The sequence below is a fragment of the Pungitius pungitius genome, chromosome 20 (genome assembly GCF_949316345.1).
Source record: "Pungitius pungitius chromosome 20, fPunPun2.1, whole genome shotgun sequence".
In the NCBI taxonomy this organism is placed as follows: domain Eukaryota; kingdom Metazoa; phylum Chordata; class Actinopteri; order Perciformes; family Gasterosteidae; genus Pungitius; species Pungitius pungitius.
This window is the reverse complement of record NC_084919.1, coordinates 13,730,951-13,750,725: the sequence shown is the minus strand read 5'-3', so window position 1 is coordinate 13,750,725 and position 19,775 is coordinate 13,730,951. Positions and strand designations below refer to the sequence as shown.

Here is a 19,775-nt window from a genome sequence, read left to right as displayed (position 1 = left end):
AAACAGTAGCAAAAACTATGCCTCGAACATGTCTTGTGTCAGCCAGCTGACATGTGGCAAAACACATTGGTTTCTAAAAGATGATATATTGTTTGAGGGGGATATTCAAACATAAATGGTCATTTAAATTTTTAGATTCATGTGAATTCTTTAACACGTTCAGATGGTGGTACCTCTGCCACTCACCTGTGACTGTTGGTCAGAGCCATCCAAACCAGTAGTAGTAAAATCAGAACAGTACTGCTGTTAAGAGCTGTGAGTGGTCGGATGACTAAAAAAGTGCTGTACTATTACATTACTACCCTCTGTAATATGGATAATGCTGAGGTCATTAGTGCAGACAGAAGTGCATGTATAGGACAAAATGCCAACATCAGGAGAAAATAACCAGTCTAACAGATCCTGTTATAATGTGCCCTTATGAACACACACCGTAACAGGATATATACGTTCATGTAGCGCATGAGCTTTGACTCGTGCAGCACAAAAAGTCACCTGGAAGTTAAATACTTTTCTTTGCTATATTTAGACCGTTAGACTCTAGAGAACATCCACCCCACTGTCAGGGGAGGGGGCGGGGGGGTTATGTCATACAAAAGTAATGTCAAAGGCACAATAGGAAGGTATCACTTGCATATCCATGCACACCCAGAACATGAGTTCATAGAAAGTTCATAGAAATGCTGCAGTTTCATCGTGCTTCTGTTCTGGACTAAAGGGAGGAGCTTGTGTCCCATATGAGGTCGTCTCATCTTGGACATCTTGTCCCCAAATCTTGAAGCGCTAATACAAGGAAATCGCCCCACTTCCTGGAGGAGAGGAAACTCCCTGTTCTCGTTTTGCTCTGGCCAACCCATGCAGCAAAACAATGCATTTGTTCAGCCCCGTAGTTCGATTTAACCCAATTAACCAGCACAGTTTAAAATAAATTGCAGCTTTTGGGCAAGCAAGAGCCTGTCTCCTGATCGCTGACATCTTTTTCTTTTGTCAACACATGTGTGGTGAGGTGCGTTCAAAGCCCATGCCATTAAATCCGGCGTTATGTTCAGTGCTTGTTGTTTCTGGGCCTCATACAAAGCTGCATATTTACAGAAAGGCTTTTATTTCCCCTTTAAATGTCCCCAACACAAAGTGATCCCAGGCCTCCTGGAGCTGCCACCAGACCGGTTTGTCTGTCTGAGGGGGAAACGGCCCGTGACACATGAGAGGAAGAACAGAGGGAGGCAGTCGAGCCACTCATTGTCCCGGATTGAGGATTCAGAAGGAGAAAACACACGTAGTGAGGGAGGAATTCCCCCTGTAAGTTAGAACAATTGCAGATGTGCGCCTGGCCGACTGCTACTGTACACATCTGAGCCCGCTCCCCTCCCATCGTCTGTGTCTTCATAACAGCCTCCCTCCGCTCTGCCCTGGAAAAACAATTACGTGGGCACGCGGCCGGTGTTTGACCACTGCTCAGCAGGCAGCTGCTTTACCGGCTGCAGCGGATCATGGGAGGCCTGAAGAAGAAAAAAAAAGCATTATCTTGGCAGGAAGAAGGAAAGATTTTGGCGGAGGGAAATTTTGGGGGATTTCAAAAGGAAGAGATGCGACCTCAAAAGAACAGGGTCAGCAGCAGTCAAAAGGTAACGCAGGTTGTGCACGTGGTCTAAGCGTCATTTTAATTTCCTTATACCGCTGCAGGTAAAGCACCTATCCAACATGCATGTGCATTTGTACTCTTAATGCACAAGGCCTTCAATGGACCTAGCTCCAGCATGTCTGAGTGGTTTGATGCTGGAGAACGGCGTATACTTCTGAACATATAAACTACCCTGGTAATGGTTCCTAATTGATAGCCCACCAAACCGCCGCCGACTTGAAAACACTCCTTGAAGGGTCTGTGAGACTTGTTCATCCTCGCTCAGAAAAACAGCTGCTCCACCGAGGCTGCATGCATAGTATGTGCATGTGCATGTACACACACTAGTGGGAAATTCCCAGCAGAAATTCCACTCCAGCCGTCCCCTGTGACCACATTCCTGGATGTTGCATGTAAGTTTTTATCCCGTTTGCCGGGTGCAGTGATGTGGTTCAGCATTAAAGAACACGCCGAGAGGACCGGAGGAGGAAGACTCAAAAGGGTTAAAGAGAAAAGGCATTAATTCTAATGATTTAGCCTTTTTTTTCCTTCCAAATCTGCCCGATAGGACTTCACCCCTCGATGTAAAAATAATTCCTAATCCTGTTTGACTGTCTAACCTAACCAGATATGGGTGATGACAGCATGTTTCCATTTACATACAATTTGGACACTCAATCAATGAATGAAAGTATGTGTGAGGGTTTTTTACTCATGTCAAATGACTCATTTTGTAGTTGGATGGGGGGAAAAATCTAAAAGCTGTGGGTTGGTGCAAATCATTCATAAACCTCCTTGTAGCCGAGATAGGGACAAACGTACGCACACTTGGAGCTGGCCAAACAGAATGTCCATCAGGGCATCGTTCCCTGGAACCAACCCCCCCCCCACCCCCCTCTGCAGCTGAGCCAACCACACCCTGCCACCACAGTGCTGTTCAACCCTAAAGTGCACCACTGGTTGGGGAGCCTGTTCTTGTTGAGGCTCTGACACTTACTCTATTCTAGTCATGAAGTGGATGTAATTGCAGCTTTGGATCCAGAGGTCAGCATCAGTGAGTGAAATGCAGGCCTTAAACAACAACGGCTGACTCATCGCTCCCTAAAAACAAAGTGTGCCATTTGAAGTTGACCCAGCTGGCGTTCTACCAGCTCGTTCATGGGCTAAACACAGAAGGACCAAGCAGCACAAGGAGCTGGAGACAATCCAAGCCGGTGCTTTACTGTCTGTGTGCCAATACTATTTTTAAAAGAACTGACAGTTGGCGCAGAGTCAACGTCCAATAATCGAGGACAATAAAACGTAAGATCATGCAAGCGTATTTTTCTGAATAAACCAACATATAAAGACACATCAGGTGTATGTTTATTTCGGAAGCTCGGCCTGTGAAACGCGTGCGGGTACCCTGGACATGTCTCACCGACAACCGAACCTTCTTAAGAATCAGGTGAAACCACTAATTGCGCCACACCTTGAGGCTTCTATGCAACCGTTGGAGTTGCAAAGAACCACTAGATAGTTTACAAGTAATTCTGTGCAAGTTTGAAGTAAAAAGGAAGCGAGCACAGAGCAGTTATCACCCAGACGCACGGCCTACTTCCCTTTGGCCTCAGGCTGCGTCTTAGTCCACTTTAGATAAGATATTCTAAGAAACTGTGTTCTGCAAAACAAGATGAATCGATAAATGAGATGTCCTGTTCTTTTACGATTAAGATTCATGTTTCATAGAAATGTCGGAAAAAACTCAACTAATTATTCAAAATGACTAATGGCTCATTTTTTTGTGCTTGAAAACAGAAAAAATGATTTTACCATAGAGAGTCAGAGATCCCCCCAATAACTCCAGAAGTTAGTCCCACGCCGCTTCTCTTTCAGTCATTTATTTAACTCAGAAAGCATATTAGACCGTATATATAAAATATATACTTTTATCAAAATAAACTAAACTTTAAACTAAACTCACTGGCTCATGCAATGAATGTAGGAGGTGTTAAAATTGATTGATCTACTCGTGCTAATAGAAACATTCCTGTGTAATCATAGAGTTCTTCAAAGAGGATAATGAGGAGGAAACCAAACAGGGACTTTTTTAACACGAACAGAACACTTGATAGAAGATAAATGCTGTTGGCATTGCAGACCAATTGGGCAAATTAGTTTTAACTGCTGATTCCACCTTGAGTAGCCTTGTGAGTCATTATCTAAATGTGAGTAACTTATGAAGAGGAAGCAAACACACCGTGTGCAGCTGCAGCAGTTAGCTGGGGACGCAGGGAAAATCCCATTGACACATGTACATTTGCATTTTCTTTTTTGCAGGAACAAGGAAATGGGAATTGTATGCTCATCGGGTGATTTCATTCCAAGAATTGAAGAAAAAAGAAAGTAATCAAGCTCATGTTTTATTTTAAAGATTCGATTAGATTCAACTTCATTGTTAGGGTGCAAGTACTGAGGCAAAGAAATGTAGTTAAAGTTAAAGACGGCATTATTTTCGCTTGTCTTGTCATGCGATAGAGAAAAGTAAACTCGCAGTATCATGAGAGAATCTGATTTGTCTTTGAGGCTTACGCAGAAATCATGTTGGAAAAGCTGATTAACCTTAACCATTACTGATATAAGAGTTTGTGTATAACTAATGTTAAAAGTTAAATTACAAAATAAAGAACAGGAGAAACAAATATTTACAAAATGATCTTCCTGGCTTCAATACTAAAAGAAAACATTGTTTAAGACTTGCAAAGTTACTTCTCCACAGCAGAAAAGTTGCCTTGTCATCGCAGGGGAAGCACAGGTGTGACTAATGACATCTACGATGGCACCTTTCCAAGTTAGAGTTCCGCTGAATCATGTCGGTGGGTGATATTCCACTGTAGGAGAAGTCCGGGTGCTAATGATCAAATGAAGGACTTGTTTCAGCCAGACGAAATGTCCGCTAATTTCCTAAATGTAATAATAAATGCATTTATCTTCAGTAGACTCGACTTCTGTAACGGTGTTGTTACATGTCTCTCTAAAAGATGAATATGAAAGCTACAGCTGATCCAGAACGCTGCAGCTCGAGTCGTCAACTAGGACGTTTATTTTCTTTCTGTTCCACATATATGGAACAAAGTAGGAGAGATGCACAGACTATTGAGGTACTTAAAGGGCTTCACGTGGATGTGAGACACATGGAGGACGAAGGAGCATCAATGTGAAAGTCACCTTTTGAGAGGTGGTTTCCAGCTGTGGGACCATTAAATGAATGTTTAGTAAGTGATTTAAATACAATGTTCAACTTCATGAACACCATCTCAACCTTTCTGTCCTGCAGACAGCCATCTCTTGTCTGTGAACTATTCTTTTCATTGACTTCAAGCCGTCTGTTCGCTGCTGCCTTTAATTAACCATTTCTGCATTAAGAATTGTGGTACACTGCAAATTTGATTGTATTTTTAATATATATTTTTAATGACTGTATTTCTTTTATGTTTGAATCAATGTTCTTAATTGTTTTTATATCTGTTTTCTTTATGTTCGGATTTGTTTTATGTCATTTATGTTTTGAATTGTTCATTGTTGTTGACATTTTCTATACAAATAAAATGACCTTCCCACCCCAAGTTAAGCCAGTACAAGAAACTTTACCGATGATGTAACTTTTTTTAAAATCACTGAGATGTAAATTATGTTGAAGATCCAGCGTGTTATTATTATATCACCATGGAAACGAAGCAGGCCTCTCACACCGGATGAAGTTCCGAGCTCATAATTCAACTTCCGGGTTAAATATTAAATCTTGCAAATAAATTTGGACGAACTTCTGGGCCAATTAAAGCCCGTAAAATGTCCCGAGGCTCAAGTGCAGGGTTTGATCGACACATCACCATCTTCTCCCCCGAAGGAAGACTATATCAAGTCGGTCAGTATGCGGACCTGTGCACGCGAAAGCCGGCCGGCAAGCTCACTTGTTTGCTAGCTAGCGTTAGCTAAATGCTCTGTCATGGTTCGTGTAACTTGGCTACTCGTGAGCTGATTAATGAAACGCCGTCAAAGTGAAAGTAGTATCATATAAAGACGAGCGAGCTGGTTTTGTGCCAGTTGTTATTTGACGCCCAGGCTGCTCATTATCACTCTGAACAGAAAGCGCGTCTCACGAAAGCTAGCTGGCTGGCTTGTTAGCATAGTTAGCATTGGAGTCAAACGAGCTGATTCGCAGCTACTGCAGTCAGCTTGCCTTATTGCGATTAAGTTTAAGCAACTACTTTTTGTTTTTTGAAAAAATTCAGTCAAGATATGAAACCCATGTTTTGTCCCTGAACTGCATCTGTAGCCTTAACTTAGTGTGTGGAACTGGTCAGGACTTTTGTTCTGATATCTGATCAACATTCAGGAGAACCTTTAACAGCTAAACATATATTTGTGTTCCATGATGTGCAATCATAAACCCCACAAGTGACGTCGGCACTCAATTTGAGGCAGCAGCTACTGCACGATTATGTTAAACTAACTAATCCGATGTCCCAGATACCGACTGCACAAACAATACTTGTACATATTGAGTTGTGCTTGTTCCCTATACTCCTACTTTACATACTCCGGTTTTCAGATGAGCATGTGAGCTCAGAAGCAGCGTCTCGTCTGTTTTATTTACAGAGTATGCGTTCAAGGCCGTAAACCAAGGTGGACTCACGTCAGTAGCCGTCAGAGGGAACGACTGTGCGATTGTTGTAACTCAAAAGAAAGTACCGGTGAGTTTCCACTCCTGTGAGAGAAAAAGGACTGTTGCCTAGAAACGGAAAGCTGTTGTGGAATCGTCATGACAACTTGATAGGTTCCATGATAAATGTACCCTTGGTGTTCATATTTACATTGCATTTGTCTCTTCCACTTGCGACAACGTAAACTACTGGTAAAGACATTTGAATATCAAGTGTGAATGAATGTTAAAATGGTGACTATTTCAGACCCCAAAGTGGTGTCTTCAATTGTTTACCAGCAGTAAAAAATGCTACATGTGTGTTTATGTTCATACAAATATTTGAGGCAATACTTGGATTTGGTTTTAGTTTTTTTAACCTACTTTTTTTTGTTGAAAACCCCTAATTCTGTTGACACTTATTTTGCCGGATCTACAGTACCAGTCAAAAGTTGGACACAATTTCTCATTCAATTAAATGAGAAAAGTGTGTCCAAACTTTTGACTGGTACAGTTTGTCCGCTGCTACTGCCTTTTATTTCATTTCGGATTAAATCAATACCCATGGCATTTCTTTCTTCTATTAGATCGTTTGGATGCAGTAATGCCCTAAGAAGGGGAAGCTGTCCTTTTTTATGACACATTCATGAATGTTTTATGAAATCCTTCCAGGACAAGCTTCTGGATTCGGCCACAGTGACCCACCTCTTCAGAATAACAGATAGTATTGGATGTGTAATGTCGGGAATGACGGGTAAGCTTTGGCGAGTACGTCACAATACAGCCACACAATCTCCATATTCCATTAAATTAATTTTCTTTTGTACAGCCCTAAATCAGAAATGACATATTTGCCTCCGGGGGCTTTACGGTCTGTACACAAGCAACTTCTTCTCCTCTGGAACCCTCACATGGGCACATGGAAAAACGTGTAGATCAAAAACCAGGTCTTCTGGAGAAGGGTAATGTGAAAGGGGCGTGACTTATCTGAAAGGACAGTTAGTGCAAATAGTGCAGTTTAGTTTTCTGGATACGACCCCTAAAAAACAAGAAAACCCTCTGCTTTAAAAAGACAGCAGTTTCCCTTTTAAAATTGAAAATGTTTATTCTTCTCAGCCACAGCGTTACCTGTAGCCGGCAGTTCCTCTTTCCACACAAATGTTTTTTTTCTTCAATGAGAACCGCTTCCTCTTGGTTACCATTGGGACTTTACATCAGAGATTCCCGGTAAAGGTGCCATTTAACCAGGTGCTTCTCCCCCCTCCTCGCCCAGCTGACAGCAGGTCCCAAGTCCAGCGGGCTCGCTACGAGGCAGCCAACTGGAAGTACAAGTACGGTTATGACATTCCAGTGGACATGCTGTGTAAGAGGATTGCTGACCTATCACAAGTCTACACGCAGAATGCCGAGATGAGACCACTAGGCTGCTGTAAGTCTCTTCCTTCCTTTTACTCATGGCGGTAAGGCAGCCAACTTCCCGGCTCCAAATGACACGCTGCTTTCGGTTCACTGTGTTCTCAAGGTATGATCATGATCGCCATAGACGAGGAGCACGGCCCCCAGGTGTACAAATGCGACCCCGCAGGCTACTACTGCGGCTTCAAGGCCACCGCCGCCGGAGTGAAGCAGACCGAAGCCACCAGCTTCTTGGAGAAGAAAGTGAAAAAGAAACATGACTGGACCTTTGCACAGACTATTGAGGTACTTAAAGGGCTTCACGTGAATGTGAGACACATGGAGGACGAAGGAGCATCAATGTGAAAGTCACCTTTTGAGAGGTGGTTTCCAGCTGTGGGACCATAAAATGAATGTTTAGTAAGTGATTTAAATACAATGTTCAACTTCATGAACACCATCTCAACCTTTCTGCCCTGCAGACAGCCATCTCTTGTCTGTCAACTATTCTTTCCATTGACTTCAAGCCCTCTGAGATCGAGGTGGGCGTTGTCACTACGCAGGACCCAAAGTTCAGGTAAACTACCCACAATACATGGTGATTGATCTACTCTCAGTACAACAATGTTGATGTTACGAATGCAGAATGTGAGCTAAACAACACCATCCCCACCGTCTTGGTGCATTGATTAGTGCGTTTTCTGTTTTAGTTTCTGTGTCTCACAGTAAAAAAAAAAAACTACCATTCCAGTTATAGACATTTCATGTTTTTGTCTGTGGGCAAACTTTCAAAATCAGCAAAGGATAAAGTTATGATTTCCCCCCCACTGTACAGCCGTGGCCAAAGGTTTTGAGAATGACACATGTATTGGTTTTCAAAAAGTGTGTTACTACAGTGTTCTTAGATATTCTTGTACAATGTTTCTATGGTATACTGAAGTATTATTACAAGCATGTAATAAGTGTCAAAAGATTTTATTGACAATTACATAGTTTATGCAAAGAGTCAATATTTGCAGTGTTGACCCTTCTTTTTCAAGACCTCTGCAATTCACCCTGGCATGCTGTCAATCAACTTCTGGGCCACATCCTGACTGATGGCAGCCCATTCCTGCATAATCAATGCTTGGAGTTTGTCAGAATTTGTGGGTCTTTGTTTTTCTACAAACCACTTGAGGATTGATCACAACTTCTCAATGTGATTAAGGTCTGGGGGGTTTCCTGGCCATGGACCCAAAATTCCGATGTTTTGTTCCCCGAGCCACTTAGTTATCACGTATGCCTTTATGGCAAGGTGCTCCATGCTGGAAAAGGCAATGTTGGTCACCAAACTGTTCTTGGATGGTTGGGAGAAGTTGCTCTTGCAGTCGTTTTGGTACCATTCTTTATTCATGGCAGTGTTCTTATGCAAAATTGTGAGTGAGCCCACTCCTTTTGGCTGAGAAGCAACCCCACACACGAATAGTTTCAGGATGCTTCACTGTTGGCACGACACAGGACCGATGGTAGCGCTCACCTTTTCTTCTCCGGACAAGCCTGCTTCCAGATGCCCTAAACCATCTGAAAGGGGATTCATCAGAGAAAAATACTTTACCCCAGTCCTCAGCAGTCCAATCCCTACCTTTTGCAGAATATCAGTCTTTCCTTGATACTTACCTGCAGAGAAGTGGCTTCCTTGCTGCCCTTCTGGCCACCAGGCCATCCTCCAAAAGTCTTCGCCTCACTGTGTGTGCAGATGCACTCACTCTGTTCTTGGGCGACCTGAAGCCTTCACAACAATTGAACCACATTCCTTGAAGTTCTTAATGGTCCGATAAATAGTAGATTAAGCTAATTAATTAATTGCAATTCATCTGATCACTCTTCATAACATTCTGGACTATATGCAAATTGCGATCATAAAAACTGAGCCAGCAGAATTTGTGAAAATGAATATTTGTGCCATTCTCAAAACGTTTGGCCACGGCTGTATACGTCAGAAGGTCCAGAAGCACCCTTATTGTGTATGAATGATTGCAGTGTGTACTGTCCTCTCTCTCACTCAGGATTCTGACAGAGACTGAAGTGGACGTTCACCTGGTGTCCCTGGCAGAGCGGGACTGAGCCCAGCAGACGCGTCCAATCGGAGCATCCCTTTGTTTGCTGTGCATTCTGCCACACTGTTTCATTCAGTAATAAAAAGGTTTTTCAAGTAAAATAACCTCCTGTCTCTCTACCTGTTCCCGATTTATTGTAAAGGTATTGGTTATTTTGGCACGTGGGACTATGCAGGCGAGCTTTAGCTGCTGGTCTGTTTTTGTCTTGAACTTGGCACCAGGGGAAGTGTTTCTCAGAACAAGTGTGTGCAGAGCTCAACCTCCGAGCTTCCTGTTGTGGCTCTTAACTAAACTCGCATGACCTACCAAGGTGCTGCAGCGAGCTGGTTTTACTACACTGATGTAGACGTCTCAACATTTTAGCTCGTATTCATTCTCATGTATCATGCCAGAAATGGGCTGCTTGCACCCACAGCATTTGTATCCTCAGTAGTTTCTCTATGCAAAAGTTTGTTTCACTATCAAAATAGTTGCGATAAAGCTGACATGTGGCCTCTGTTATGTGTGTAGTGAGGAAATGCATGTCAGTCTTTCTGCAGCTATAACAGAATTAGAAATGTAGCTAAAAAAAGTCTGACATTCTCAATGCTTTAATAGTGTTTAATTTATTTAAATATATATATAAACACACACCTCTCTTGGGTAATTTCCACTTTCCTTAAAAGGTAACAAAAAAACCCTGCTGTTTCCAGCCATGAGGTCTATCACAAGCTCCATTTTCTCAGAGATGCCTTCTGATTGGCTCCATTCTGAGACTACTGGTTATTTCAGGTCATTTCTCCGGAGAGGATTTTTGACAAATTCGTCCCGAGAGGAACATCTTCTACAAAGTTCCCATGTCACAGTAATATTTCAGATATTGGCACTTCCTCTTCCTTGAACATCCAGCTGCAGCACGGCCAAATGCTTAAGTACATGTTCCTCTTGTGTGGCGCAGGGACTTTTTCGTGGAGGTGACTCAGAGACCCGCTGACCTCGCCCCAACAAGGAAATCCCACACTGTTCCAAGAGACATTTGGTCTGGGCGATGACAGGCTTCCTCGTCACTTTGTTTTAGTCAGAAATGTGGCTCAGTTTTAAAAAGTACAAAGGCTGTCAAGGGCAGAAGGAAATAAGTAATAGCTGTGATATTTTATAAACTTCCTTTTATTCAGAACACATTTTTCATAATAGTGTTTAAATTCACACATATGTACAAGTACAAAAATAATATCTCTGCATTTACAATATATTACACACGTCTGGTGTACACATCAGTGTACATTACAGCAAACAGATGGTCGTTCCGGATCGCTCTGATCCGGACCGGGCCAGACCGGACACAGTCACTGTCCACGTTCCTCTGGTCCCAGGACCAGCACTGGCCCGTGGACAGAAGTGTCCCTCGCTGGGGGTTGTGCCCCACAGCAGCAGCAGCTTCACAGTCGTTCACACCACCGGTAGACGGGATGCTTCCGTTTACTTCCCGAACCTGATGTCATCGTACAGCTGCAGGAGACAACGAACAGACGTTAGCGACCCCCGGCTTTAAAGACGTCCCGTGAAATCTCCAGGGCCTTTGGCCTTTTGAGAAAACGTACCTCGTCCTCCGATGAATCCATATCCTCCACGTCGCTCTCGTCTGATTCGCTGTCGGGCAGCTGCCTCAGCTCCTGGGCCGTCCGCTCGTACAGCTGCCGGCGGATCTCCTCGCTCGGGCGCCCGTACGTCAGGTGGTACGGCGTGAAGCCGCCGTAGTTTGAGCAGTTCACGTCGGCGCCGAGCTCGAGGAGGCGACGGACCAGCGCGGGGTTCTGGAGGTCCACGGCCAGGTGGAGCGACGTCCGCCCGCTGCACTGTTCCTGCGAGCGACAAGGTGAAGACACAACGTTAGCGTGCTGCGGCGCCGGGGGGAGGGGGGGTCACACCCGTCAGACGGGCCTTTTGTTTCGGGCCGGTGACACATACCTGTGCGTTGAGGTCTGCGCCCAGCCGAACGAGGCTCTCGACCAATGAGATGAAGCCGTTGATGGACGCCAAGTGGAGACAGTTGTGTCCTGTGGAGATACGGAAAAGCACAGTTTACTAAACAAATTCAAGAACCTCCTCCTTGACACATGAAACGCCGTGGAGTGTCACGGGGGTTCCACTCGAGCTGCGCTCTCACCGCTGTAGTTGCAGAAGGACGCCATGGAGGCCACGTGGCGCTGGCAGTTCTGGACGATGACCCCGAAGCAGGCGAGGGAGCCCCTCTTGCAGGCGATGTGGAGAGCCGTGTTGCCGCTGTCGTCGGCTAGACGCGGGTCACAGCCGGCCTTCAGGAGCCTCTCCACCAACCAGGGCTGCTCCGTGATCACCGCCAGGTGGAGGGCAGTCTGCGGGAGGAAACATAGAGGAAACGTGTTAAATGACCATCGGTGACCTGGAAGGTCATTTGTGTGAGTGCGAGGAGGAAGGAGCGGGCCTTCACCTGTCTCTGGTGGTTCTGTGCATTGAGGAAGGGGTGATTGTGAGAATGTTTGATCATCTGAGACGCATGTTCCGTGGCTTCATGGATGACGGCCAAGTGGAGGAGCCTGTGGGGGGCAGGAGGGGAGAGAAAAGGAGAGCAGGGTCACTTAAAAGTTACTCAAAAATTTAAAAAAAAAAGGATTTACGCAAGGAAGACGTGGTTCCAGCTAAGTATGAAGCAGCAGAGGCCCGGAGGAGGAGCGTTTCGCAAGAGCAGACTTTTGTGGGGTTATTTCCACCAGTGGCATCTGACGCTTTATCAGTTCCTGGCAGCGGGCCAGGGACTTTCCTGAACGCGCCGAGCGCACCTAAGCCCCGCCCACACTGCGCTCTCAGCCAAAGCACACACGCACGCACGCGCGCGCGCACACACTTGGCCGAGGACGTGCACACACACTTTTTTAAAGGCCTCGAGTTTTCGTGCAACTTTGGCCATTTCCGCGGGTGCCGTTGCAGCTTCTGAACAGCGTTTCTGTGCATTCACTTGGTATTTTGGACGCTGCGCTCGAGCGCAAACACTCCCGTTTCATTTGCGCACATCTGGTTTGTGCCAAACGGAGAATCGTCCAATCGAGTCGTACATCATTAGGAATCTAGAACGAAACTTACGTGTCACCGTCGTCGGTCACTGCAGATCTCCACGGCTCGTAATCCGGTGTGATATCGTCACACATTTTCACATTGAGGTCCTCGAAAGCGTTCACGAGCTCGTCCTCCTTCATGGAGTCCACGCCGCTGTCGAGGCGCTCGTCCTGGCAAGGGACCGCTTTCCCGTGTTTGGGCTCCATGCCGTCCAGGTTATAATCCATCTGGTTGCGGTTAGACACTCGGCGGACGTCCATGGCGACTTTGTCAGGAGAAAAAGGGCTGAGTGTTTATCCAAAGGTCGGGGACTGAGTGGCGCAGCTCGGGGAGGCGCACTCGGTTTTGTGCTCTCAGTGGGCGGGGCTTCGGCGGGGAATTCCGATTGACTTATCTAAGGGCCGCCGAGGGAAATCACACCGAGCTTGTGCTTTTGTGAGAAAATCCCCCCCCCCCCCCCCCCTCCTCCTAAACAGACTCAGAATGAAAACTTGTAGTTTCCTATGGGACATCTATTTTCATACAACATGTGATCATTTATGTCAATGAATGAGACACCATGGGTGTGACTGAGAGGGAGACAGCCACAAATAATTCCCTTTCTGCTCTGGGGAAATTATTCATTTCAAGTGGCTAACAAATACATACATACATTAACACATTTACACTCTGCTTGCTTTCTTTTGGCAGTATGTAAATCCGTTGGAAAAGAGCGTGTTATATGTCATATCCGTGCAATAACCAAGCACCTTGATATTGTTTCTGCATGCTTCAGCCAGTGTGTAGATACGTAGAAGAGTTAGCAGCATTATGCACCTCTCCAGCTTGCACTGAGCAGGATGAAACTACATAAAATAGGTGTGTATGTTTCTGCATGTAACTAGTGTTTATTAGGTATGGGTTTATTCAATTTGCATTCATTTCTGTCAACATCAAACAATGTTACACTCCAAAGTGCTGACAAGTTTAGTTGGTGATGGTTTTGTTATTGTGTTCAGACTTCCCTTTTGTAACCTGCTATGGGATTGGAGTACACTCGGCTCCGTGTAGGTTACACTACAAAGTGGATCTACGCAGGACAAAGAGTACAGAGGAAGGAGACAGACTGAAGTTTCCTCGTGGAGACTCCCTTATGAAATCAACACAGGATGTTCTGGACTTACCCGTCTAACATTGCACATGCTTCACACACGGCTCCTGCACAAATTAGCTTAGATTTTTGGAAAAAATGGACTTTTGTTAAAGATTTTTTTTCTGCACACTGTATGGTTGTAAGTCTTCAAGAAGAAATCCCTTTCTGTTTCGCAACATGGTGTCAAAGTGCGTGACACGTACCCGTCTCTGCTCCCTTGACATTCAAGATAACTCCGAGCTGTTTACATTTCATTGTGATAGGTAGGCTTGGTGAAAACATAGCAACGGTATCCAAGAGCGGCATTCACACCCATTGCGCAACACTCACACTCGTACATTCCACGTATGGTTATGATGTCATTTGATGTGTCTGTGGGTGCATCCCGTGAGACAAATCCCCCGTACTGACAGCCATGGTGTCCCATGTTTCAGACTTGAATTCCACACATTCTTTAATCTCTGCCAAGTTTCACCCCGCGGCAAATGGGGACAAACTGTTCTTGCCGCTCTGTGCTGTTTCTCCTGATGTCAATATTGCGGGGCCCGTGTTTACATGGCCAAATATTTACCTTCCGTGGGAAATACTGGGACTTCCGCTTTACATCCACGAGAATTCTTAATTCTCTTCTGTGAAGCTGTGCAAGTGCTCTTGTCTCTAGTGTTTACCACAGGTTACTATGGAAACCAACCGCTGAAAAAGCACTGACGCCAGTTTAATGTCAGGAGCTGACATTGCCCTCTGTCTGTTAGTTGGAAAAGCACCACTTATCTGAGTCAGTACAGTGCCCCAGGGGCCTCTCAGCCGGTTGGGGAAGTTCTAAAGTCATGAAACTATCCCCTTTTCTTTATTAACCGACTAATACCAACCTCACCCTAAATACTTTTAAAATGCGCTGTTACCTGTGTAGCTACACTTAGTTACAGCCTAAGTCCTACCCTCACCAGGCTTGTAATGTCAGTGTTCTGTTTGTGTTGCTGTGAGGTGAAGTGGGGTTCATAGGGAACCCAAACTCAGTCTGTGCATAAACTTTGTGTGTAATACGGTGGCCCGAAAATTGGTGTTGCGTTTGGTCTTAAAGCACCTTAAATGGTAAATGTTTACATATTAGCATAACGTCTGCTGGGCAAATGCTAACGCTACTCGCATGCTTGCTTCTTGTGGCATGAACACTTGGAAACTGTCCGGTATTCAGAGGCTGGGCACCGCAACAGTTAGTGCTCATTATTCCTGTTCAGTATTGGCAGTATGCTGATATTTCTTTGTTTCTGCTTTCTTACAGAACTTCACCCTCAACAATACTAAATAAAAAAGTTTGGAATCTATTGGGTCAAAACCTCCAAAAAACCAGAGCCAGCTAAAGCTTTTCACTACTCCTCTCATTATGAAACAATAATACATCTTAAATCATCACATTTCATATGTTTAACTCATTTCATATGGACCAAAACAGTTGACACAGAGCCCTTCAATCTGTACACATGCAACAACCCCTGTCCCAAAACTCATGCTCAGCACAGACAAAACTCCCCTTCAATCTGAGAAGAAGCCTGAGGAAGGATGTCCTTCCAGGACTTGTTTACAGTATTGAATGACTTATAAGATATACCATGTGTTTAATTCATACTGAAATTCAATAATATCTAACAACACAAAAACTATGATTCTACTAGTAGTCATGATCACACATATTCTAATATCTACCTCTGCTCCAACAAATCACATCTTCCTCAGCGTTCTGATTGATGCTTACAGTCCAGCTATCAAGCCCTCATTACAAACAGGATACCGTATTTTTTTGTGGTGGTGGAAATATACATCTTTACGAAATATTTGTATAATGTAAACTGACTGCTCCTGATCGTGTTACAGAGCACATTTCATGATTTCAACGTGGAGGTACGCATTGCCTCGCCTCTTGAAGTAACGTTACACTTTGCATTTGGTATGAGAAGCGTATTTTGTCTTCACGATGAAACTCATCATTAACTGCTCAAATCTTTGATAATGTTTCACTTGGTCTGTTTCGTTACAATGGGTTATTAATGTTAAAATGTTTGTGTATTGTTTTTCTAATGCGCAGAGCCAACAATCAAATGTTCCTGCCTGGATCCCGTCTTTAAGCTAACCTAAAGCTAATGTAGCTTCCTAGCTGCATTTCCATTTGCAATACAGATACACCATTTTCTCACTCATACCTGTATCTGTACAGATACAAGTTACAATTATTCATAGTTATAATGATAATGTAGTAACAAAGCTTAGGAGGGGCTGGCTTTTGTCCTCGTTTCACCCTGCAAACAGCTCGCTAGCTGCTACTTCTGCTTCCTGTCCTTCAGCTAATGGCCTCCTGGCTCGAGCTTTACAAAGTCGTATCAATGACAAAGTGATGTTGATCTGCTCATCTAAATTGTGGCATAAAAGCCAATAAGCCGAATTTCCGAGATGTTAAACTACAGGTGAAACTCGAAAAATTAGAATATCGTGCAAAAGCTCATTACTTTCAGAAATTCAACTTAAATGGGGAAACTAATATGCATATATATATATATATATATATATATATATATTATATAGCCATAATCATCAAAATTCTATCAAATAAAGGCTTGAAATATCTCACTTTGCATGTAATGATTCTATATAATATATTAGTTTCACCTTTTAATTTGAATTACTGAAAGTAATGAGCTTTTGCACGATATTCTAATTTTTCGAGTTTCACCTCTATTTGTTTGATTCGCTTTCTTATCTATGAAAGATGATTTCCTTTGGAATATGTGACGTCGGCAGTTTGCAGCGATGCTCTGCCTCCAGATATGCGTATGCGATGCATGACAACGTTCCTCCTGTTTCAGAAGGAAGCCGTCACTGCTTTGTTACAGTCATTACTCCACGGCTGGTCAGCCAGAAGCAGCGCATTTCTCGTGTGGGCTCGCTGACACAGCAGCTTTAGAGTTAAAACTGCACCCACTTTGTGTTTTCACAATGTGTGAGGCCAAAAGAGTATTTTAGTATCACTAGCCCAACGCGCTTGCTGTCTAATGATGTGTCAGACGGTTTCTTAGTCAGAGGGACTTAACCACAACCTTGCCAGCTGGTATATGCCTCATCTCATATCTCATATACCTCATATAATAACAAAATGTCCGTCATTCTGCATTTAGTACAAGAAGATTAGTTATGTGTTATGTAAAAACAAAAATGCTGTTAAAAAAGAGTGTTGGTGCGGAAACATTTTTTTTGGGGTTAAAGCTTCAGTCGAGTGTGAAACATCCAAAATGCAGGCAATTGAAACTTTTTGATGGTGAGAGCCTCCCCTCTGTTTCACACTGAATCTGCAAATGCTTCTTTTTTCGAGGAACCGTGGGTGTTTTCAGAGAAGGGGTTATACCTTTACTTCCCTCCCCAGGCATTCCCACGGTGTGAGAGGCCAGTCATTTCCACCGACTGGGCCCGGCTCCACAGGTGGGTCACAAGAGATTTTACCCGATTCTTCGCAGGATATCTTCCCTGGTCTTAGAATTGATTATTAGTGTAATTATTAATTACCTCCTCCTAGATCAATCTTAAATATTTCACTTTTCATATGATCTAAGGTATTTTAACTTCACCTCCTGGTGTCGGCTCCTAAAAAGGCAGAAACCAGAAAGCAGCCAACGAGGGTCCCTCTATTTGGATGGCCGCAGTGCAATAGGTCAACAATGCATTGTTCAATGCATATGAGATCAATGTAGGGCTGTGTGTGTTATACCGGTTCAACGTGCATGTTAAACAGATGTAACAGTGTAAAAGCATCAGAGGCCTACTTCAAGGCGCTGGCTTTTTGTGTACACAGGTATAACTTGAGGTACATTTCAAGCTCTACTGTATTTCTTTTTTACGATATCTTGCCGCATACCGTGTTATGGTATCTGAAAGTAGGATTACTGTGTAAGGTCATTTTACGGGCATATGCCAGGATGCTACCATTTATTTAGGAAGGGTAATACCACATAAAGACAAGAATACAAATAAATTACATTATTATTTCAGGTTAATATATGCCTTCAAGACAATGGGGCCATTTGTAATATTTTCAAAATGACCAACCCTCTGATTCCAAACAAATGTGTGAATATCTTGCAAACTTTTGTCCACTCGGACGCCATTGAATGGCTGCTGCGTTCTATAATGGAAAATGTCTACTAAGAATATCTCTAAATATATTGTGTAAATGCTTAAATGCGGCATTTTTAATCTGGAGTCTTTAGATCTTCACCCTTAAATGACGTATATACTTCCAAATATCTTTCAATTTTCCATTAATCAAAGTTTTTATATTCTTACAAAATAAGACTTGTGTTACATCATATGCTTGCAGCGTGATCCATGCAGCTGGCTGCCTATACACAGGTCCTCTTCTTCTCCACAGATAACAAGTACTTATTGTATGTTCACATGTTGCGCGCCCTGAGGAAGGTTCAGACACAGGCCTCCACCCTGAATCCCTTTCTTTATTACTCTGTGTGCAGTGCACACTTCTGCAGACTCTTTGTGACTCTGTATAACTGTGCCTCTTCTTGCAACAATACAATATTATAAAGACACATGTTCTGTTTGACGGTGTTCTTCATTTCAGTTCATCATGTCACACCTGTATGTCAAGTTGGGTTTTCGTCCTGTCTCCACGTTTGTTTTGTGACTTCCTGTTTTATTTTGGAAATGAACTCTCCTCTCGTTTCAGGTTCCAAGTTGGCCTTTTGCCGTTTATTGCTCCACAGCTCGAATTATTTCAGAGTCTTTTTGTTAGTGATTGATTATTCTCTTATTTCCAAAATCTTAGCTTTTGATTTTGCATTTTTGACTATTCAACTCTTCAAGTTAGTTTTAGCATTTTTTTAGCATTTTTTTTTATTCCATTGTACTTTAATACCTCCCTTGATAAGAGATTTTTGGTTTGGCTTTTGCCGCGTTGACTTTGCAGTTCTTAAATCGGAGCACTTTTAGTTCTACTTTGTTATTTTCTCCTTTCCTCGCTAAGAGAGGCTTTTGTTTGCTTCCTGTCATTCAGTATTGCCCGGCTCTATTAGTTTAGCCAGAGCATTTCCCCGTTTTTGTTATCAGGGATTTCCCAGTGTATTTTTCGTTGCGAAATAAAATATTATCAGCTGAACCTCTACTCTGTGTTCGGGTTCAAAAATTTAACATCCAATCAAAAAATAATTTATAGAAAGTATTGATTTTTAAGTCTGGCGGTGCTACGTTTCCCGAAGGAAGATTTCCCTCCTCATTTGTTGAGCTTTCACTCTCAGTTAATGCCACGCCACATCATGGCCAAAAGTCTGAGTCTGAACAAACCAAAAATATAATACCGTAGTATGGATGTAAATGAAAAATGAAAAAAAATACTGAGTCAAAACTATATTCAACAGAAAAATACTACTACTACACTACTAATACTGAATATATTGTATTTTTCAATGTTCAAACCAAACCTTTTTTTTCTTTAAATGATCAAAACCTTTGGCCTGGATTTGGCTCCATACAATGTTCCCCACATACTGTATATTAACATGTCGGTGCACTGGGATAACACACACATAATGTCACTGTTGGCGTTACTATAAACGTTACATTTCAATTCATTTAGCTGATGTTATCTCAATTATTCAAACGTTTAAACGTTTAAAAATGATTCAAACGTTTAAACATTTATCAAGGGGGAGCCCTTCTGCAGTCACTCCGGCTCATGTTCATATTAGTGGTAATTGGTGTTCTTTGCTGTTAGCTAGCTAA

At 43.3% G+C, this 19,775-nt stretch overlaps 2 protein-coding genes across 2 annotated transcripts; one reads left to right on the top strand and one right to left on the bottom strand.

Annotated features, from left to right (window-relative positions):
• The first annotated feature begins 5,355 nt into the window (after positions 1–5,355).
• On the top strand, positions 5,356–9,898 carry LOC119195271 (proteasome subunit alpha type-6). The gene is made up of 7 exons (XM_037450089.2): positions 5,356–5,525; positions 6,260–6,354; positions 6,975–7,056; positions 7,576–7,731; positions 7,825–8,003; positions 8,180–8,274; positions 9,743–9,898. Exons 1-7 carry the CDS (start codon positions 5,450–5,452, stop codon positions 9,798–9,800), a joined length of 741 nt encoding a protein of 246 aa, XP_037305986.1. The 5' UTR covers positions 5,356–5,449; the 3' UTR covers positions 9,801–9,898.
• A 1,007-nt stretch (positions 9,899–10,905) lies between these two features.
• LOC119195336 (NF-kappa-B inhibitor alpha) lies at positions 10,906–13,202 on the bottom strand. The gene is made up of 6 exons (XM_037450175.2): positions 12,893–13,202; positions 12,243–12,348; positions 11,940–12,147; positions 11,741–11,829; positions 11,374–11,634; positions 10,906–11,281 (listed from the first exon to the last, which is right to left on the bottom strand). Exons 1-6 carry the CDS (start codon positions 13,123–13,125, stop codon positions 11,252–11,254), a joined length of 927 nt encoding a protein of 308 aa, XP_037306072.1. The 5' UTR covers positions 13,126–13,202; the 3' UTR covers positions 10,906–11,251.
• Between the last annotated feature and the right edge of the window lie 6,573 nt (positions 13,203–19,775).

Coding starts and splice junctions, on each gene's coding strand:
- LOC119195271 (XM_037450089.2), top strand. CDS start 5,450: ATGTCCCGAGGCTCAAGTGCAGGGTTTGATCGACACATCACCATCTTC. Junction 6,355..6,974: donor TAACTCAAAAGAAAGTACCG/GTGAGTTTCCAC, acceptor AAATCCTTCCAG/GACAAGCTTCTGGATTCGGC. Junction 7,732..7,824: donor GATGAGACCACTAGGCTGCT/GTAAGTCTCTTC, acceptor TGTGTTCTCAAG/GTATGATCATGATCGCCATA.
- LOC119195336 (XM_037450175.2), bottom strand. CDS start 13,125: ATGGACGTCCGCCGAGTGTCTAACCGCAACCAGATGGATTATAACCTG. Junction 11,830..11,939: donor GTCCTTCTGCAACTACAGCG/GTGAGAGCGCAG, acceptor GTATCTCCACAG/GACACAACTGTCTCCACTTG. Junction 11,635..11,740: donor GCGCAGACCTCAACGCACAG/GTATGTGTCACC, acceptor TGTCGCTCGCAG/GAACAGTGCAGCGGGCGGAC.